This window comes from Rattus rattus, chromosome 5, assembly GCF_011064425.1.
Source record: "Rattus rattus isolate New Zealand chromosome 5, Rrattus_CSIRO_v1, whole genome shotgun sequence".
Taxonomy (NCBI): Eukaryota; Metazoa; Chordata; class Mammalia; order Rodentia; family Muridae; genus Rattus; species Rattus rattus.
Window position 1 is genome coordinate 26,675,980 of NC_046158.1, and position 22,123 is coordinate 26,698,102.

Below are 22,123 nucleotides of genomic sequence, written 5' to 3' on the forward strand. Positions count from 1 at the left end.
TCTGCCTTCTAGATATTTGGTCATACCCATATATTAGTGCTGTTGTCAACCTCGGCCAGGGAAGTTTCCCTTTGCAGTTGGCAGCAGGCAAGGCAGAGACTTGTAATTAGTCAAAGGGCTAAGGAGTAAGTGACTGTTGGGTGCTCAGCTCTAAATAGGATGTCTATACCAACCCCATCAAGCTCAAGGAACACCATAGAACAGGTGATAGGAGAAAAGTACTAGCTGTGGAACGATGGGAATGACATACGATCTTCTGGACATGGCGTGGAAGTCAGGACAGCTACAGTAACCCTGGCTAGGGCAAGTCAGGCAGTAATTCCCATCTTGATGGGGGAAGAAACTCACGAGTCCTTAGCTAGGGAGCCAATGGCAATTAAAGGTTGTTGGGAAGGGGGGGGCATCTTTCTTTAGGGATTCGGGTACTTGTATACTGCTTATGCAAGCAGCACTACCTGGACTCAGTTGGGCTACATTCAAAAAAGACATGAATGTGGGAGAGGCATTATACTAGGGGGCTGTAGGAGTACTGGGAGGGGAGACTTAGGGGTGGCTAAGACCAAAGTACGTAGCATTGTAGAAATTTGTGAAAATTAAATAATATGGAGGGAACAGGGCAGACTCGATAGTTTCAGCTATTTCTGTCTTCAGTGTGAGCCTTGGAACTGAGGTGGGGATTAATAACACTATCTTTTTAAGTTTCTGGACTTTAAAAAGTGCCCATTCTGGGCTCTGGATGGAGCTCATTTGCTTGCTAAGCATGCATGAGGTTCTGGGTTGAACACCAGGACCACATAAATGCAGCATGGTAGTGCATGTCCAGAATCGTTGGAATTGCAGAGCAGAGAGGCAGGAAGATCAGAAGTTCAAGGTCACCTTAGTCTATCTAGGGAGTTCGAAGCCACCTTGAGCTCCACAAGATCCTATCCCGGTACCTCCTTGAAGCACACGTAAGAACAGACTGCATAGCTGGATGTCAGTGATATCTCCCATGCGTTTACTTTAACTCTTCCTTAGCAAAGCATGCTCTAATTCATGACTGTGCTTGAAAACTTTATGTCCGCTCACAGGGCAAATTAGGAGGCAAGAGAAGACCATATGTGCAACTCTTCTTATTTCACTTGCTCTGTGTTTTAGCGATGAAGAAACATCGAGACAATGTAGTGACAAGACAACAGTAGGGCCTGATCTATCAAATCCCCGGGAGAAAGGAGGGCAGTTGGTTTTAAAGTAAACACATTCTTCTATTTTAGGACTGTTAGTGGCAACTCTTAGTTTCTGTCCAGCTCAAAACGTTTGCAGAACTACATTCGATTACTGAGGCATCTTGAAGACCAGTTTGGGATTTTGTTGCATAATAGCATCAAATTCAGAGCAGGGCTTGAGAACTGGAAATCTTGGAGAGAGTTTAAAGAGCCACAATGATTATTAACCCTGACAAGTAGTAGAAATAGGCAGATAATTATAGGATGTACTTAATAGACAGAAATATAGAGCACTTTATAGGAAGAGAAAAAGAAAACATAAATACAAGTGAGTTTGTGGAAAAATGTGGGAATCAGTGTACACTAAAACATTAATTACCCATCCCACAGTTGCTTCCTTTTTTTATTAAAAAAAAAAAAAAACTCCAAACACTGTATAGTAGATAGAGGTTATTGTGTTAAGATAAAAAGGTAAACCTCTAGATATTTACGTTTCTACTGAGGAAGCATTCCTGTCAAAACCTTTAGTGCTGGAGTAAAGTGGGAAAAAAAGACAATCTCTCTCTCTCTTTATTATGCTGAATTGTGGTAAATGGCAAACGTACTGGCTCTAGCAATCATTCTCTGCACGCTCTAGCTAACTTCTAATATCCCAAATAGCCGAGCTTCTGGAGGTAGGGGTCACATTTTTACATTTTGTATTTGTTTCGGTGCTTAACTGAACACCCGGGAAACAGTTCAACATGGCTTACGGGGTAAAAATAGGTCTTACAAGAGGCAAAGAATTGATAATACCAACGTCTCTGACTGTCCAATACATTGAAATCTGCAGTTTTCACTTCAAGCTTAATACAGACTTTCTCGCTAACTAGGAGCAAACCTGTTTGCAACACAATGCTTTGTGTATACAAGGTATGGTGGAAAGGATCCGAACCGCACAACGAGCTAACCGGCGAGGGTGTCCTGACCTGGCGGACAGCCCTTCCTGCCTTTATTTTTTAGCCCAAAGACAAACGCTGGGAGGCCTCCGCGGCGGGGGCGCGGCCGGCTCGCGAGCACCGAGCTCGCTCGGGCAGCAGCGGGTGCGGCTCCCGCCCACTCGGATCAGCTCGGCGCGGCCTCGGCGTCCCCCAGAGGAAAGGCTGGGCGCCGCAGTCGGCCTTGGCATCGCCCATCCCGCTCGGGCGCCGCGGATCTCGCGCCCGAGCGGGCACCGCACTGGGCACTCCGGGCGTCTCGGGACCGTAGCAGGCACCCGCAGGGCCCGCCGTCCCGTCAGCTCGGTCTTGGGTCCCGCAGGCCTCGCAGAGCGCGCTCCAGCCCCGGCCCCGCCCCTCCGGCTCGCCCCGCCTCCCGGGCAATCTCCTCGCGCTCGCCGCCCGGCACGCGCGCTGCGCCCTGCCGCCGCTCCCGCCGCCGCCGCCACCGCCGCCGCGGAGCGTTTCTCCGCCGCGCCTGGATTCCAGCTTCGGGCCGGAACCGGAAGTGTAGGGGGCGGGGCCGGCGGAGGCCAGGAGACCGAAAACGCGGCCGAGCCGGGAGCCGGGAGCCGGAGCCACAGCCTGGACCAGAACTTGGCCGCCTCCTGCGCAGCCGTCTCCCGTGGCCGTCTTCCGTCGCCGCCTCGCACCGCCACCGCCGCAAGCTCGGCTACCGTGGTCCGCGGACTTTGGGTGTCCGGGTTGAAGGTCGGTCCGGACGTCGGAGCAGCTCGGCTCCCGGACCGTCCGGGCGGCTGCGGGCGCCGCCGCCGCCGCCTCGTCGCCTCAGTCAGGCGTTTTGTTCGCTGAGACGCGAGAGGCGAGCGGAGCTGACAGTGATTTTGACAGTGATTCCAACCCGCTTTTGTTGTTGTTGGCTTTTCGTTGTTTGGTTTTGTGTGTTGTGCGTGTATGTGGCGGTTTTTCCCCCGTGGTACATTTTTTTAAATTGTTGTGCCTTTTTTCCCCCCTTTTTTCGACCCTGTGAACGTTTTTGCTCCCCCCTCCCCCCCGCCTCGGGGCTTCCGAATATGTTTTATGACGGTTGATTTTACACCAGGAGGTTTGTCTCCGAGGAAGACCCAGGGAACTGGATATCTAGCGAGAACTTCCTACGGCTTCTCCGGCGCCTCGGGAAAATGGGAGCTGCTGCAAAGTTGGCGTTCGCCGTCTTTCTTATCTCTTGCTCTTCAGGTAGGTGGAGGAGCCGGCGCGGCGGGGCTGTGGCCGGCTGCTGTCGGCTGGGCAGTTCTGGGGCCGAGGCTTTTCCCGCGCCCAACCCCGCAGCCCTGACAATCTGGAAATCTCCACGACTTCCACTTGTTTTGGGTTGGTTTGGCGAACTGATAGGTTGAGTGCCGTGTTGTTGTGCAAGTGGGAAAGTCATGGTTTGTGGCCATAATACTCGATGACAGCGCTGGTTGGGTTGCTGTGAAGCCGCAAATACCACAAGTGAAAATTTATGTAAAGGTTTGAGACCCAGAAGGAGGTATTCCGAAATGTCATTTAGCCTAAGCTGTTCCAAAACAAGGACCGGTTTTGGTCGTCATCTAATTAGTGCTTCACCGGTGAATATCGAGACATAGATCAAGTGAGCTGGTGTTTAATTTTGACTGTGAGAAACAATGCATCCTATCTGCGATTTAATCTAGGTCTTCTCTCAACGTCTTCTCCAACTTCATTGTCCAGTAGTGTTAAAAATAGTTTTAGTTGCCGAGTATTAACCATAACCCAGTGCAGGAGAGGTATGCTGGTGTGTGTTGGTGGTGTGTGTTGGCTTTCACCCACCATTTGTGTGCTCTTTTCAGGCGTAGATTCTGCTTACCTACGGAATACTTCTTTTAAATGCTTTGTACTGACACATTGTTTTCAGTTTAGAACAGGGCATGTGAAATTGTGCTCATGTTAAATGTGCTATTCTTGTGAGATGTTTTTTAGCTCAAGGTTAGGAGAATACTCTGGCCATTTTATATCCGAAAATTATGATTATATGAAGATGTTGTATGGTTGCAACCAGTGGTTGGAAAAACTAGGCTTTTGTACTTGAATTTCTGGAAATGCATACATCTAGCTGAAAGGTGTGCAAACGCACTTAACAGGAGAGTTAGTTCGAGGGATGAAACAGTTTAAAAGTCACAGTGAATACATTCATTATAAAAATTCAGTGGATACTTCCTAGGTTGTGGCAAAGAAGAGGGGTGGGGGACGAATTGACAGGTTTCATGGCTGTGTCATTCCCTCGTATGTCACAGGGAAATTAGAAGGTGGTAGTCTTTTCTTTGTGTACCTCTCTCTGTTGTGTGTGTGTGTCCGTCCATCTTCCCCACCCCACCCCCCTTTTAATAGAATCTTTTGTAATGTATAGAATTTTGCTGAATGGTACATTTCCTTGTGGTTAATAAATGGATAAAGTCTAGTCTTATGTCTGTAGTGGTATTGATCAGTTCCGGGTGGGCTGAATGTGTTGTGAAATGGCGATCATTGCCAGAGATTAACCAAAAGAATCATGTCTGTTTAAATGGAAGAAGGAACATGCTTAAGGCAGGCGGACAGTTCTTTTTGTGCTTGGTTTAGAAAGCAAGCTAAACAATGGTGTCTGAAATGAATGAAAGCTTTGATAATGTTAAACATCTTGCTTTTCGGAACCGACTTAACGGTGTAGTTTTTCTCCTCATAGTGCTTCCCCCCCTGACCCGATATATCTTGCTGGTAAACTCCTGTTTAGGTCTCCGTTCAGGTTTCCTTTTTTTCTCATCTGCCCTTGAGGAGGAGGGGCATCATGGCCACTGACCAAGGACTGGACATTATTCTTTCTCAAACCCACCTGAGTCTCATTAATTGATGAGGGAGGTTATTCTTGAGCAGCCCCAAGGTATCACTCCTGGAAAAGCAAGCTGACACTACAGATCTTACTGCTTCCTCTGCTTGGTTTGGGAGTAAAAGGAACTGAGCAGTAGTTCCCTTTATGATTATGATCCCTGGGCTCCTAGGTTAATAGCAAAAATTTTGAGGTAGAGAAGTTCTGCTGTTGTAGAACATAGAGATAATTCATTGAAATAATTTGAAAAGCTTTAATCCATATTGATACATGAAGGTGTTTTTGTGCTTAAAATGTCTTAATTTTTTTTTTTAAGGACTTCGTCAGAGATTAAATGCACTCTTAAAAGCCCTCCTCCCCTGTGTGTGTGTGTGTGTGTGTGTGTGTGTGTGTGTGTGTGTGGTGTCTTCTAATTGATTTTTCTGTGTAATGTGTAATCTGGCACTGGAAGCAGAGGGTGGCTATTTTTATTAGAATTAAGTAATTTACTAAATTACCAGTTTGTTTCTGGGTATCTGACTTAGAAAAATCAAATGGGAACCAGTAGTAAGGAGTGTGTTATTCAAGGTGTCCAGGAAGGAGGCATGGTTGCTGGCTTTTAAAGGTTTTTAGTCTCTGGCTTTTTCAGTTTCCATCCATGCTGTGTGCTGTGGAGACTGATTATGCAGACTATTCCTGTAGGATATGGCCAAGTGTATAATTTCCTCCTTGCTCTCATTCCAGGAGAAACATTTTAAGTTTTGCCCTCATCCTGGAGTGCTTTCAGATTCCCTATAATTTTTAATTTTTATTCCTCTTTATCCTTCTTCAGAGTCTGTTTCAAAACACAGATCTGCTTTTTACTGTTTGAAGCATCATGGCTAATTTTTGTGTTTTCTCACAATTTGTAAAAATGTGAGGATGAATTTAACATTGCCCAATACTGACATTTATCTCACCTAGGTACTATAGCTCCTATGCTATTTGAGTGGCTGTGAAGTTGAAGATTCTTTTGGATTGTGTATGAACTGGTAACAGTGTGGTCAGTATATTCATGAAAGAAGAGCAGAAATACAGTAGTTGATAGCTAGGCATCACTGTGTAGTTGGAGGGAGAGCTGATAGAACAGTCTTCTAGGACTTCTGAATGTTGGCTAGCAAGTGATATTTAGTAATGCTTTTTCTTTTGTCTTTTTTCTTTTTTTTAAAGAAGAGACTTATTCTTACTTGTCTTAATTATTTGTAGGTGTGTGTCTGCTTGTGGGTGGGCATGTGCATGTGCATGTAAATGCATGGAGGACAGAGGTGTTAGATCCTCTGGAATTAGTCTAATGGAGGTGCTGGGAACTGAGCTCTGGCCCTCTGGAAGATCAGCAAATATTCTTACTTGCCAAACTGCGTCTCCAGCCCAGTGCTTTGTTTCTTAAAGGTAAAAATCTCTTACATGTATGCTGTTAAATCCCAGTATACTATGCCGAAACATACAGACTAGATGAAAAACCAAAACAAAGTCTCCCTCCCCCATTCCACTTTGAAAATTTTCCTGTTTATGATCTGAGCTAGTGGTTCTCACGCTGGAGTGATCGTTGTCTGTCCTCCTCAGGAGACATCTAGAGACCTTTTTTATTTGTCAAAACTGGGGAGGGGATGCTTACTTAATTGGCACCTAGTGGGTGAAAGACAGGGGTGTTGCTAACCACTCCCCATTGCACAGGCCAGCTATTACAACAAAGAATTATCTAGCTCAAAGTGTGAGCAGTGCTCAGGTTAGGAGACCCCTTTTAAGTTCCTAAGCTTTAAAGCATTGGAAGAGCTCTGGGCTCCCTCCATCAGTCAGTTATCTAAGTTGTACTAGTTCAGGGTATTGGTGAGCTCCAGGTGACGCTGCTGTAAGTTTTCATTATTGTTTACATTTAGATTGCGATTGGTTTAGGAAAATAAGTTCTCTTTATACATTATTTTATCCTGATATGTCATTTATAGTATTTTGCTGAGAGTTGTGAATAAACTCTTTAGACCTATTCTGACTGTTCATGAAGACCCTTGTTCATGGACGTGATGGATAATTGGCCAGGGTATCATGTTGAGTCACACTTGTTTTTGATCTGGTATTTTTACCTTTTAGGATCATTCCTTTTATTCTTATTGGAATTCTGGAACTGTATGACTGTGGGCAGTGTGTGTCTGAAACATGGTGTCTGAAAAGTTTTGTATCATGTACATAAGAATGAGTGTGTTTCCTAAATAATTCCAAGGTATAAGTCTTAGGGGTAAGGTTAATAAGTTCATTATTATAAAAAGGATATTTCTTTTGTTTACTTTAAAATTTTTAAAAGTGATTTTTTGATTGTATAATTTTCTTGAGAATAATTAGCTGGATTTTGGTTATCATTACACTCATTTAAATTCTACAGTTCCTTAAAGACCTTTGTCCTTTTAAAGGTTAAATCTTGATTGTAATTAATAAATGCTTGCCTTGTTTTGAACTCTGGGTTTTAAAAACTTAAGCTAGTCAGGCAAGATGAGAATTATAGTGAATCTCCAAAAATATGTAGTACTACACCATTCAGAAGAGAATCTATTGCTTGACATCAGATAGTCTTTTTAAAAAAATATTCTTATATTTTAATATCTAATAATAATAATAATCTAATATTCTATGTTGATGTGTGTCTGCATGTGACTATTCGTACAGGAGTTGGAGTCCTAGACAAGCTGTTGGCCTTATGTGGGTGCTAGGGACAGAGCACTGGTCCTCTGGCAGAGCAGCCAGCATTCTGATGCTGACACATCTCTGCAGCTCCTTCACAGTCTTTCCCACCGGTCTTTTATTTGCTGGGTTTGGACTATTGTACATCCTTGGGACTAGTGTACCTACCTCTCTGGTTTGAACTTCAAATTATTCCTATTTTCTTTTTCATAATCAAGGTTTTCTTTTAACTCTTTGCTGCCTTTTAAAAATCTCTTATTGTCCTTCATTGTCTGTTTAAGCCAAATTTTGACCAGACCTGTGAGTGGATTTATTGCCACTGATGGGCCCACATTAGAGTTCCTCTATTGTAGATTTAATTCTGTTAGGTTGTAACAGTCATGTCTAGACAGAACATTGATTTAAAATTGACTATTGAAGATGAAAGTTCCAGGAATAGACTATAAAGGAAGAAGACAAGAAAACTATTGTAGATAGCAGTTGACAGTCTGTCATTCTTGACCAGATGTCTTAGTCACTGTCATGTATATCCAGTGCAGCTAGTGGTTCAGTTTTGCTTAATAAAGGGGCTTAAAAGAATTATGTAGTTTTCAGAAGCTGAAATTTTTGAACTGTTAGAATGATGGGCCCAAAAGAAATATTAGATTTATTTTTATGCAGAGTGAGCAAAAATGTGGTGTTAGCCTTGGATTCTAAGTAACAGCTCAGTCTATCTCATGTCTTCTCTTCTATTTAAACTGTTACATCTTTTTAAATAGGAATATTTAGTTTGTTTTTTCCTGCCCCCAAGCTATTATTCCCGCCCAACCCTCAATCTAGTCTGGTTAAAAAAAGAGATATGATGATACTTGTCAGTCTTCCCAGTACATGGTAGGCAGAAGCAGGAAGATTTCACTAAGTTCCAGGCTGGCTTGGTTTACGTAGTGAAAACCTATCTTAAAAAAAAAAAAAAATCAGTCAATCAATTAATCATTCAGTTTTGCTTACAGTCTTTACTGACAGAATCACCTTTAGCATAGTGACATATACGCTCCGCCATCATTGGTTCTTGCTTGCTTTTTCTAACTGCTTGGTATAGTGGTTAAGACTCTGCATTGCATAGTCAAGTTTCCTTGGTTTAAATCATCTTCATATCTTTGTCAAACTCAGTTTATATTCTTGTGCCTCTACAAAGCATAGATGATGGTGTACACTTTAAAAAGTGGTTTGATGTAGCACATGAATGCTAGCTAGTGTGTGGGTTTTTTTTCTTTTTTTTTCTTTTTTTTTCTTTTTTTTTTTTTTTTTTTTTTTTTTTTTTTTTTGAGACAGGGCTTCCCAGTGTAGCTTTGACTGGCCTGGGTTGTGTTTAGACTGGGCTGGCCTTTGAACTCAGAGGTCCACCTTCCTTTGCTATCACACTTGGCAAGCACTCCAACAATGTTGCCTTTCCTTCTCATGAGTTCTGTGCTACTGTCTTACAAACTCAAAATTCAGTTACTTTTTATTGTATGTCTTGTGCATTTATATGTGTTGTTTCTTCCTCTTTATCCGGTTAAGTCTTGTTATTTCTAAGATTGAGAAGTGTTATCTTTAGAAATATTTTCTCTGCCACCTAACCACTATTGAGGTATAGTAGCTTTTGTTCTTTAACACTTTCAGAGTGTCCTTGGTTTCAGTAATTGCTGTAAATGTTCAATGGCCAATTTACTGTTTAAATTATTACAAATGCTCACCTTGTTTTTATTTTTTTTTTGAAGAGTTTTCCTTTAACCACTGTCTGTACACTGGCATACAGTAGCTGCTCAGAAAATACTTAGTGAATGAAGTGGAACCGTTCTGCATGTTTGATGCATAGATTTCCTTCCATGTTATTAAGTAATGAACTTGGGTTAGGTGATCTCTAAAAGCTTTCTGATTTTTCAGGATCTGATCACAATAGTGACATTAAGAAAATTCATTTTGCTAGTGACTGTTTTGATATCCTTAAGTTCCCTTTTAAAATTGCGTTCTCTCTAATCCTTAGATTAACATTTTGTTAGAATTTAAATTGTATAGATTTATAAAGATTCTTTGATATCTTCTAGTTAAGTGATGTTCCTAATTTTTAAGCTTTAATCCACAGTGAGAATTATACATTGTATCATGACTTAGTTCCCATGTGATAGTGTCTGTGTGTAAGTCATAATAAAGCTTCATGAATCATTTACCCTTACTATATACAGGAGGGATACTTTTATTTATTGCTATATTCTGTTTCATTTAAAAATTATGAGTATTAGGTCTGGAAAGTGTCTCATCAGTTAAGGGCACTGGCTGATCTTCCAAGGGACTTGCATTTAGTTCCCAGCACTCACATGGTGCCTCACAACCCTCTGTAACACCAGTCTCAGGAGATCTGGCACTCTCTTCTGGCCACTGTTGGTGGCAGGCACGTAGGTGATAGATACCCAGCTTTAGATGCAGACCAGACACATAGAACAAAGTAAAATTTCAAAGAGTGTTGAGTGTGGTCCATTGAGACAGTAACTAACTAATGGACAGTAATTGTCAAAAACACCTATCCTGAGAGTTCAGCAGGTCCCTCATTTCCTCTGCCCTGTCCTGTTTGAATAAGATTGAAAGAATGTACCAAAATGGCTTTAAAATGAATCTCTAGTACCGTGTGCCACTGTGTGGAATACAGATCAGACTGTCCTGGGGACATGACTCTTTGGACTCCTTTTTCCTTCTGGTCCAGTTGTTTAAATTACAGTTTGCTCCTGTTTTAGCACCTTCTGTGTTTTGGGGATGTTTAGAGTTTTTCACTCAGGAAATACTAGTAGCAGAAGTAGATACTGGGAATACAAGATCTTAACAGAAAATTTAAAAGGATGTTTATGGAGGGGAAGGAAAAGCTACAAAGGAGCATTGGAATAAGGTGATACTTAAACGCTAACTTGAGAATGGTTGGAAGGTAAGGTGAGACAGACCTAATCCGAAGGAAAGATTAGTGTCCTGAAGAATGCTATGCTTCGCTTAAAGAACTGTGCAGTCTCAACTGAGGGCATAGGTTTAGGTGGAAGACAGAAACTGAGGGGATGTTGGAGGGGATGATAAAGATCCTGGTGGATGGGCTGAATCCATGTATTAGGAGGACAGAGCAGAAAAGCAATGTGAAGGACAGGTAGCATTACTAATGCAAGTGGTAAGGAACGAACGGGCCAGAAGGAATTAGAACCTTTTTTATAGCTAAATAACTATCTAGGTGGCGGTAGATTTACATAGTAATCATGAATGAAAGTACACATGTGAATTTAGAAAAATAAAAGGGTACTAAAACTCAGAAAATGTAATGATATTTTACAAGGGAAGACACGGATGAATATGTCTCCATTGTGTTGTCAGTAATGGTTCTGAGCATTAATGGCTCTGCATGTTTGTGTGTAGAGGATAGTTACCTTCTAGTAGTTATACTTTTAACTCTTATTGGTGACCTAGTTTCTGTTCTTAATTTATGTGAGGCATTTCTTCACAGTGAGACTGCTCTACACAAGTACACTAAGGTCTTTACTGAAGTTGGCCCTATTCATGCCTGAAGTCTGTCTGTTCCACAAGTCATTCTTCTGTACAAGAAAAAACAGTTTTCCTTTGTTTACATTATTACTGGGTCTAATTTTGTTTTCCAATGTTGCTGAAAAAAAGCACATGTAAAACAGGGAGGCAGTAACTAGAAGGACTGGCTGCACATGTGGGGACAGATTGTTTTAGAACATGTCAGCTCTTTATATATTGTAATAAAATATGCCTATTACAAAACTTGGAGCTTTAAAAATGATCAGATTCATTCTAGAATTACTGATTTCAAAATTTATATTTGATGAAATGATATTATAAGTATGGTGGTTCACTCAGGTAATCTCAGCATTTGTAAGACTGAGGTAGGAAGATTGCCATGATTTCAAGGACAGTGTAGGCTACTTAGTGAGTTCTGGGCTAGCTTGGGCTTTAGAGTAAGACCCTGCCCCCACTCTGTAATACCATTATTTGGAAAAAAAATCCTTGTTCACATCTTTATGAGTATAGGTGTTACCTCAAACTTGTAATCTAACACATTTCAAGATGACTGGGAGTGGGTGAGTTCTGAGAGCTTGGCAAGTTTCTAAAACTCTGAGGTTACATTTTCAAATGTATAAGCCAAGTTGTATTAAATGAAATACACTAAGTAACATAGTAGCTGCTCCAGAATAACATTACATATGATAGTAATCTCTGAGTCTAATTTAGAAGGACATAGTATATAACACATTTAAAATATAGGTTTAGTTCTTGGGAAAAATTTTTAAATTTTTAGTCAGATTTTAAATTTTTAGTCAGAGCAATTACAGCAAAACAATAGTCTAACAATAATATAGCCAAAGAAATTTTAAGTATAGAATTCCAGAGAAGTGCTAGGATTCCCTAGAATCTTCAGATAGAGTTGTTTTTTTTTGTTTTTTGTTTGTTTGTTTGTTTGTTTTTAAGGTTTACTTGTTTTAGCATGGATTGAGGTAGGGGAGATTGCAGTGGTTTTGAAGTTAGCCTGGGCTACATAGTAGCAGACCAACTTGAGCTAAACATCCAAACCCTGTCTCAGAAAAACAAAAGTAAAAACAAAACATTAAGTAAGGTAAATATCTTATCTGATGGAATTTAAAATATTTTTCTCGGACAACTACATTTAAATATTAGGTATTTTTTAAATTTTTTTATATAAAAGTAAACTTTGAAGGTTTCTTTTTCTTTTTTTTTAAAAAAGATTTCTTTTATGTATGTGAGAATTCTATCTGCACACACACCTGTGTGCCAGAAGAGCGCAGTAAATCCCATGGGGTTGAACTTAGGACCTGTGGCAGAGCAGGTATGCTGACCATCTCTCCAGCCTACCAGCTCTGAAGGCTTCTTACGGCTGTTTTTACATATCAACTACTTAAGCTTTAAAAGACTAGTTGGTGAATATTTTTTTCTTTCTTCTTTTAGATAAAAGGTCATATAACCTAGACTGTATTCAAACTTACTACATAGCTGAGAGTGGCCTTGAACTCTTGATCCTTCTGATTGTGTCTCTGCAGCACTAGGATTGTTCTAATTGATTTGTATGTGCATGCCTGAATGTGTGGTGACTGCCCATGAGAGTGAGTGAGTGCTCTAGTGTATGTGCATGCACATGTGGAGGCCAGAGGAGGTCTTGGGTTTCTTCCTTTAGAGCTGTTTTCTTTTTGCCCTGAGGCCTGGGTGGGCTCTCATTGAACCAGATGTTTAGTTGAGGACTGTTTTCCTTATCAGTGAGGTTGTCGAAAGAACATCCCCATATCAGAAACTGTAGCTTTGTTTAGATTACACACACACACACACACACACACACACACACACACACACACACACACACACACACACACACATTGATTTAAGTGACATTTTTATTTATAGTTAGCAGCTTTGTATTGATATCATGAAAGGAATTCACATCATTGAACTAGAGAACAGAAGCTGTCAGTTCTGCCTTTACATTTTCAGAATCTTTTACTTTGGAACATGGCACCTTGTAAAGGGCTAGTTAAGCGTGTCGTTGCCTCCCCAGTGTTAGGGCTGTAGGCACTTGCTGCCATGTCAGGGCGTGTGCTGAGAATTCAGACCCTTGTGCTTGTAGAGCTAGTACTGTGACCCGTTGAATTTTCTCTGCCCTCCAGTTGTTTTGAATCTTAAAGATAACTATTTTGAAGACTAGGATGTAGCTCAGTTGATAAAATGCTGACCCACATGGAGCACGGAGCCATGAGTTCAGTTCCCTAGCAGCATATAAAAGGTGTGGCATAGACTTGTGCTCTCAGGGCTTGAGGAGGCGGGAGGTTCAGAAGGTCAAAGTTAGTACTTGGCTCAGTATGAGTTTGAGGCTAGATTGAGCTACAGGAGACTGTCACCAAACCGAAACAAACAATGGTATTTTATCTACTTATTTTTATTTTTAATTAATTAATTTTATCTATCTACCTATCTATTTATTTATTTTTGTTTTTCCACTCAGGGTTTCTCATGTAGCCCTGACTGACCTAGAACTCTCTCTCTCTCTGTAGATCCAACTGCTTCTGCCTTCTGAGTGTCAGAATTAAAGGCATGTGCCACCACCATCTGGCAAACATCAGTATTTTAAATGTATAAAATTTGGAACTTATTAAAGAGTATGTCACTCAACTCATTTTTGACCTTTAACAACATCAAGACCTTATTTTACTCATTCTTGAATTAAAGTAGATAATATTGATAACTTGTTCATTTAACAGATAAACATGTAGATACATGGTTGTCTTAGTTAGGGTTTTACTGCTGTAAACAGACACCATGACCAAGGCAACTTTTATAAGGACAACATTTAATTGGGGCTGGTTTACACGTGGTTCAGTCCATTATTGTCACGGCAGGAGCATGGCAGCATCCAGGCAGGCATGGTGCAGGAGGAGCTGGGAGTTTGCCATCTTCATCTGAAGGCTGCTAGGAGAAGACTGACTTGTAGGCAGCTAGGACAAGGATATTAAAGCCCATGCCCACAGTGACACACCTACTCCAACAGGGCCATACCTTCTAATAGTGCCACTCCCTGGGCCGGTGAACAATATTGTCGTGATTATGTCCTGTGGAGCTCTTGTGATAAACATGTAGTGAAATGAATCAAATAATTATGCATTGCTGTATGTGCTGTCAGAAATTAAGAGGTGGTGAGAGCTTAACACTTCATTTGCCTCTTGTCACACATTACTTTCTCTAATTATTTACCCTTTTTTTTTTTCCTTTTTATTGTTGCCTTAGTGTAAGCTCAGTATGGGAAGAAGTATCCCATCTCTTCATCACAGTGCCCCACAACATGACCCACTTCTGACACCAAGTAGAAATTCCTGGATACTTAACTGGCTGTCTGAAGAAATTCTGGGGATGGATGGTAGAGAGAGGTAGGGGTAAGATCAAATAGGACTAACAGGGGTAGGCGTTAGAATAAAATGCAAGGGACAGTGGGAAGTAAAGAACTTTAAGGAGGAAAAGATTTGGTTAAGGATTTTTTGCAGAGAAGAGTGTACAGGGGCAAAGAGGGAGACTAATAAGCAGCCCCTCACACCGCTGTAAGCTGGAGAGGCTGTCCAAGGCCTCTTCTGATTTTTCACGATATCTGATTATATTATATAAAATTCGTCAGTAATTACCAGTTCCTTTAACATCATTCTTCCCCCAGTTACTTAAAACCATTACTTAAAACCAAAAACCAAACTAATCAAGAACAGACCAACCTACAAAAGAGATGATCAAATGCAGGCTAGTTTATTGTGTTTTTGGGACACTCCTGTTTATAAATTTTGTGCATATTCTATTTTATATTTTTCTCTTCATGTATCCATTTTTTTAAAAAAAATTGCTAAGTCCTTAGTATTCCAAACATACATAGTATACTATTTTATTGACATAATTGAGGATTCAGAAGTAAAAATGCAAGTGTATTTTGTATCTTAATCCTTATAAATGTATCTTTTTAGAAATTTATTCACTTAAAATATATCTCTTCAGGTCATGGAGATCTTATATAAATGCTTAAAGGATAAATTGTACTTTGGGCTGGTGGTTTTACTCAGGGCTTCAACCTCTGACTACATAGCTTGGTATTTTATTTGGAGACATTTCTAGCCTGAATTGTTTGATGGAGGCTGGTGTACTTGGTGCAAGGAGACCAGCTCTTCCTAGGGCAGACGTTCAGTAGCAGCTGCCTTGAGTAGTGGAGAGTGGTGAAGCCAGAGGAAGGCTGATCTTTCCCAGGCTTGACCAGTGAGTGGTGGCTGCCCTGACCATCCTTTTAGTTTGTATAAAGTTATGTAACAAATCTTATTTGGTAATAATCTTTTCTTATTCTCTTCTTTAATTCCTTAAAATTATATGAACCTGGCTTGGATGTTGAATTGGGAATTGCTACTTACTTTTGTTGTTGTTGTTTAAATGTAAATAGAGATTGCTTATTAGTTGAGAGAGCTAGACATAATAGAGATAATTAAAATAGGAAGTTTGGAGTACTGGTGGGGTCTAATAAACTGTCAAGTGACGTCCTTCATCTGGATGGCTGACCTATGCTGTCCTGATTTATGAAGGCAGAAGTGAAGCCTAGGTTAGGATTAGAGACTTGTAGGCAGACTTCATTTCTAATGGAGCTGGTTTATCTACAGACTTTCTTACTGTAGCCCAAGAATATCCCCATATCAGGAACTGTAGTTCTCTTTAGACTGGTGACATATTATCAGCCTTGATTTAAGTGGCATTTTTGTGTCTTGTATTGATGTCGTGAAAGTGAGTTAGCTCATCAGAACAGAAGCTGATGGCCCTGCCCTTACAATTACAGAATCTTTTACCATTAAAACATGGTACAATGTAAGAGCTAGTTAAAGAAATAAAAACCAATATTGCTGGCATAAATGTAGTTGTTTAGTTTACTAGAACAACTTTAAGAACAAATAACTAAGAATTTCCCTTATCTTGCAAGTTAGTAACAGTAATTAATTATATGATCCTTGGATTAGTATAAGAAAAATAGCAAACATTTGGCAAGGAAAAAACATGCAGTGGTGTGTGGTTTGCTTTGAACTTGGAGAAATTCTATAACCTTAGTCCTTCACTTGTGGAATTTGTAATGGCCAATGCCCAAGATAAATTAAAGATCTAAGACATTCATATTCCTATGTGAAAGTATACGTGAAATGTAAAGTTTCAATTTTGGTCACTAAATATTTATTAGTAATACAGTGATATTCTTCAAGGTATACAGAGCAATGTAAAGGTTTAACTATGACAAATCCTCTATTTCAGAATTTTGTGATTTGTAATGATAGGCAAGCCATTTGTCTGAAAGCTGCCAATGAATAAAATTGCTACTTCTGTAAGCAACTTAGTATAAACTATGAAAGGAATTGCTTACTTCTTACCTTAACCCCTGTCCACCCTCATCATTTGCCATATTGCCTCTCTGATAGTTCCTACCAATTGCTTTTTATTCTTCTAACACTCACCCCACACCCACTATCTCTGGTAATATGTAAGAGGACCATTAGTCATTACACAATCTCTAGTATCTAACATACAGAAGGTTAATATTTTGGTCAGTGAATGGCCAGTGCTTTCAAGTTTTTGGGACGGGGTCTATAAACATTTTTTTATAAAGGGCCAGATAGTAAATATTTTATAGCAATCTTTTAGAGATGTTAAATTCTGTTTTAAAACAGAGGTAGCCATAAATATTAGATAAATAAATCACTGTTAATATATTATAATAAGACTTTATTTGTATATGCTGAAATTTCAGTTTCATATTCATATGTCACAAATTTTTCAAAACCATTTTAAAATGTCATTGTTCAGAGACTGAGTGAAACCCAGCTACAAAGTGGATTTGATCTGAAGACTACCAGTCTCTTGGATACCTGCAGGTGGCCCATCTCTCTCAATTAGAAATAAATTATTACTAAACAAAGCTTTCTTTTGAACCTAGACACATTTTCTTTCCTTTACTCCACCAATTATTCTATTTTAAGTGTGTCGATGTTTGCCTGCATGTGTGTCTGTTCACCACATTTATGGCTCAGTGCCTACAGAAGCTAAAACAGAGGCCAGAGGATGGTGTCAGATGCCCTGGAACTGGAGTTAACAGCTGGTTGTAAGCTGCTACGTGGGTGCTGGGCATCAAACCTGCATCCTCTGAAAGAGCAGCCAGTGCTTTTAACTACTGAGCTAGCCCTGGACAAAATCATTGTCAACATTTGTTGGCTACCACCCCAGACCGATCTGATCCATACGCCTGTTTTTTGCCTATTTTGTATTCTGGCAGTACTGTAAAACTTTACCCTTCGGAATAACACTGTCTCTGAAAGATGGTAGATTTAGTATTCATTCTTAGACCAGGGCAAAGGGTCTCTCCATTATCATCAGGATTTCTGTCTCTCGATCTCTCTTCTGCCTCCTAGACTTTGCATCCTAAAACTACCCTGTTCTAGGTTCTCCTGTATGGTCCTATGGTATGGTTTTAAAAAGCTTTGTGTGAATGGCTAGGGAGAAGAGAATGGGAGAAAAAAGTTGGGGAGAGAAAACAATGGAAGGTAGTTTTCTTTCCAAAGTACAGGTCTCAACTCCTTGGAACATCTTGAAATCTCTGTAGTATGTCCATATTAATAGAAAGAAAGAAAATGAACAATAATCAGAGTCATCCATAGAAGTAAAAAGATGTTTTATGAAATTCAGTTGTATTTGTAAATTAGGTTACAATAAGAAGTGTGTTGTGCTCAGGAAGTTTAAAAGCCTGTTTTTTGAGGGTTTGGATACTGATCTTAAGATTCCCTCACCCCCCCCCCCATCCTTTTCTTGTTAATCTGTGTGAAAGCAAAATGAGGTATGACCAGGGATTCTGCTTGCTTTCTACAGTCTGCTGCTTGTACATAGGAGACTGGTAGCTTACTACCTAAGAGAAGCAGGATGACATAGTCAGCAAGCTTCATAGCTGAGGCTCAGAGCTGCCAATCTTATTTAGGTGGTAGAAAGAAGCCATATATGGCCTTTGTGTTTTAGGGGACAAAACACATCCTACTTGGTGACAGCTCACCAGATTACCAAGGCACTGAGTTAGTTTCTGTACTTGGCCACTGTTCCAGTGGGATAAAATGAACTCTACAAGAATGACAAGTGAGAGGATCGATTGCATCTTCTTGATTCTTCCCTCTGCCATTTTCCCCTTTAAGTTGTATCTTCTTAGTTGGACCCTTAACTCCATGATAGGAAAAGCAGGGGATTGAGAGGATACAATTGGTGAGAAAGAGTACCCAAGAGTGAATTAGGAAGGAAACTAAAGTAGAAGGGCCATCTGGCTGTTCTGAGGTGGCAGTTTACAAATGGGTATGGGTAAAACAGGCCCTGCTCATACATTGGGTTAAGGGTCTTGGCTTTGGTATCTTTGATATGCTGATTGGATAGTTTTCTGAAAAATTTAGGTGAACTCAGCAATATTAGATTAGTCTAGAATAATTACTCATTTTAAGCACTGAAAAGTCATAGTACGTATGTTTTGAAACATTTTTGGCTATTGCATGTTGTTAGCAAATATGGTGAAAATTAACTGAATCTAATCTCTAACTTGATTTGGAAATGTCCTGAAAAGAAAAAGATTGGACAAGTTAGTTTTATTCACTAGAAAAGTAACAAAACTATATATAGTGTGTGTGCGTATGCACGTGCACACGGGCGCGTACACACACACACACACACACACACACACACACACACACACACACACTCTCTTAGGTAAAAAATGGCAAGATAACAGACTCTTAAAATGTATTCTGTTTTTCCCAGGCTGGATAGGCAAGAATGCTTTTGAAATGGAATTACCACTCATCTGGAATGAGTTTCAAATAGTAGTTCTAAAAGACTTAACTTAGTCTCTTCTAGGCCTACAACTTGTCTTTTAGTCTTCCTTAATAATGCGTTTGCCTTTCCATGTTATAATTTCTTGTTACTTTTATGTGTTTGTCTACTTGCTTACCCTAAGTTCTTTAAACCTCATTCACTGTAAAATAAGTGGTTAGTGCTTACTGAGAACAGGAGGGAGAGGTAGATGGGCTGGTTCTCATCTAGGACAGGTAGATGACAAATTGATCTTTTTATATTATTGTGAAGTGTAAGTTACTGTAATGTGTTTGGACTGATTTCTCAGATGTAGTATTGTAACTAGCTCAATAAATATTAATTTCTGGTGCTGTTTGCTATTATCTAGCAGTGCCTAAACTGTTTATGAAATATGGACAAGCCAACGTGTAATGAGTTGAAAATTGAGGGCGTTCCAGTATATTTATGGAGATACTGCACTTTGGCACTTGGCTATCTTGTTTTGTTCTGAATACAAGTAATATTTAATTGTGTTTGTTTGTTTTTAAAATTGGTAATATTTCTTTGACTCTTCTTTAATTTTACAACATTATTTGATTTTTTGGAGAGTCGTGTTCTCATTTTCAAGTTTGTGATTTAGTATATTATTTATATAAAAACTGAGAGATCTTATAAGGAAATTATAGAATGAAACAAATTTTCTTTCAGAAATGAGGATGCTTCAGAACTTTCTTGCAGATGAGATCAAGGGAGTGGCTGAGTTAGAGAAGATAAGCTTTCCAAAAGTTAGTCATGTTTTTATTTTCAGGATTAGAGTACCAGTACTTCTGGGAAAATAACGTTTATCTATTTAAGTCTTAAAAACTATTCTATGTGCCTATTTGTTTCTTTTGGGGTTTATTTGAAGTAAATTTTATATCTTTGTTTAACCCAGACTTGAGATGATGTAATTTGTTTGAAATCACTAATCTATGGGGCTAAGACTAAAGGCCTGATTTGTTTGAGTTCTAGAAAGAGTACTTACCACAGCTTAGTCCATCCCCACTATTTCCAGACATAGAGGAAGAAATATTTGCAATAATTTGTCAGTAGTTGCTTTTTACCACACTTTGAAAAACCATGGTTCGGCCCTGAAAAGCCAGAAGCAGTAATATAGCAATAAGCAGCACTAAAGCCAGTTCTAATTTTAGTGCAAATGTTCTACTTCTGCACTGCGAGATGGCAGGTATAAACCCATAGGTGGTGGTGTTACCAGAAAGGATTATGTGTAAATGCTACCCTTGTTTGTTGGAGTGCTTTGCTCATTCATTTTTGCTTTTTGATAAGGAATGTTCAGAATTGTTTTTCTAATAGGTCGGTCTTGTGCACAAGTGCTAGATTTTACTTTACTACATTTCTTTAGTCAGATTAGAACTGGCAAGTTATGTCCGAGCCCAGCCATATTGTTAGGTTCAATAATAATACTATTGCTAATGATTATCATTTATTTAAACCGCTATCATCAACAACAGCTGCTTGCTACTGCAAGTATTGCTGTGGGCTAGGAGTGTACATTTTGGTGAGAGCATATGTGAGTCACCCACCCTAAGCGATGAATACTATCCTCTCTTCATAGATGAGGAAACTGAGACCCAGTCACTTACCTAAGGCTCTTTGGCTGAATAAGCAAGAGAGCTGGGATATTTAAGCCTGAAAAACAAATTAGTTCTATTGAATCAAGTATTCTAAAATATATATTGAAATATGAGTTACTGATTTTTGAACAGTGTTTCCTTCCAACCTGTCAGAATAAGGTTTCTTTTTCCTGCGCCCATTTTAAAAGCAGCTGATGTTGCCAGCACCCTTTGCCACCTACTATGTGGCCAGCAATGCTGTACCCAAACTGAGGTGTTGATGGCCTGTTATTGTTTCTGTGGCTAATACAGCAGATCTCTGGAATGGAAATGCAGCTGTGTAAAGACGGAGAAACATTCTTTTTGGTTATATAGTAAGCCAGGATTAGGACCAGGTCAACACTCATTTGCTCTGATGACCACCTGAGTAATTAATTAGTGAATTGAGCATTGGAAGTGAGCACCCTGCATCTTCTTAAAGTGATGAACTTAATTCAGAGAAGCTGATTGGAATTTCTTGTGTGGGAAAAACAAATTTGCATTGTTTCTACCTCCCATTTGGAAAGTCATTTAGCAGTAATGGTCATTATTTGCTTACTTGGTACTCATTACCTATGCTGGTTCTGTCATTAGGATTTGTGGTTGCTTTCCCCTCATTTATATTAAGGTATATTCATAAAAAGATGTAACACATGTTCTGTTTGCCCAAATTCAAGGACCTCAAACTGTTAAAGTAGCAATTAAGTACTTTAGTAAGACAGGAAAGATAGTGAAATAAAGAGAATAAGAGGAAAATCCTGTTTTCCTCCTATAATTTTTAGAGTAGGAAATATGAATAAAATATGACACGTGAATGTTAGTGACAAATAATGAACCTTTGGTTAATTTGATTTGAATTTAGATGATTGAATTTAAGGAAAAAATGAATGTATTTCATTTAGCTATAAATAACAGTAGTCAATTAATAAGGGGTACCTACTAGGCACCTCTTAGTTTGCCAAGTTCTATAGAGCCTACCAAAGTCCAAGAATGCAGTCACTAGAATTTTATTTTTCTAATTAATTAATTTACTTACTTTATGTCTAGATCACAGCTTCCCCTCCTCCTGCTCCTTTCTCTCCTCCCAGTCTCTTCCTTTTCCTTCCCATTCCCCACTCCCTGTCTGCTTTTCTTCTTAGAGGAGGGGAGGCTTCCAGAGGATATCTTCAACAAATGGTGCTGGTCTGACTGGATGGAAGCATGTAGAAGAATGTAAATAGATCCATGTCTTATCACCCTGCACAAAAGTCAAGTTCGAGTGGGTCAAAGACCTGATACACTAAATCTGATAGAAGAGAAAGTGGGGAATAGCCTCAAATGCATTGGCATAGGAGACAACTTCCTGACAGCTTAGGTATTAAGATCAGCAATTAATAATGGGACCTC

At 39.7% G+C, this 22,123-nt stretch overlaps 1 protein-coding gene across 2 annotated transcripts in view; it reads left to right on the forward strand.

Moving 5' to 3' along the window:
- The first annotated feature begins 2,676 nt into the window (after positions 1-2,676).
- Positions 2,677-22,123, forward strand: part of Acvr2a (activin A receptor type 2A) — an 82,171-nt gene continuing 62,724 nt past the window's right edge. The window contains exon 1 of one of the 2 annotated variants that reach the window (XM_032903259.1): positions 2,677-3,379. In XM_032903259.1, coding sequence (XP_032759150.1) covers positions 3,325-3,379 — 55 coding nt within the window. In that variant the 5' untranslated portion in view covers positions 2,677-3,324. The remainder of the gene's footprint in view (positions 3,380-22,123) is intronic. The other variant, XM_032903260.1, reaches the window with a different exon arrangement.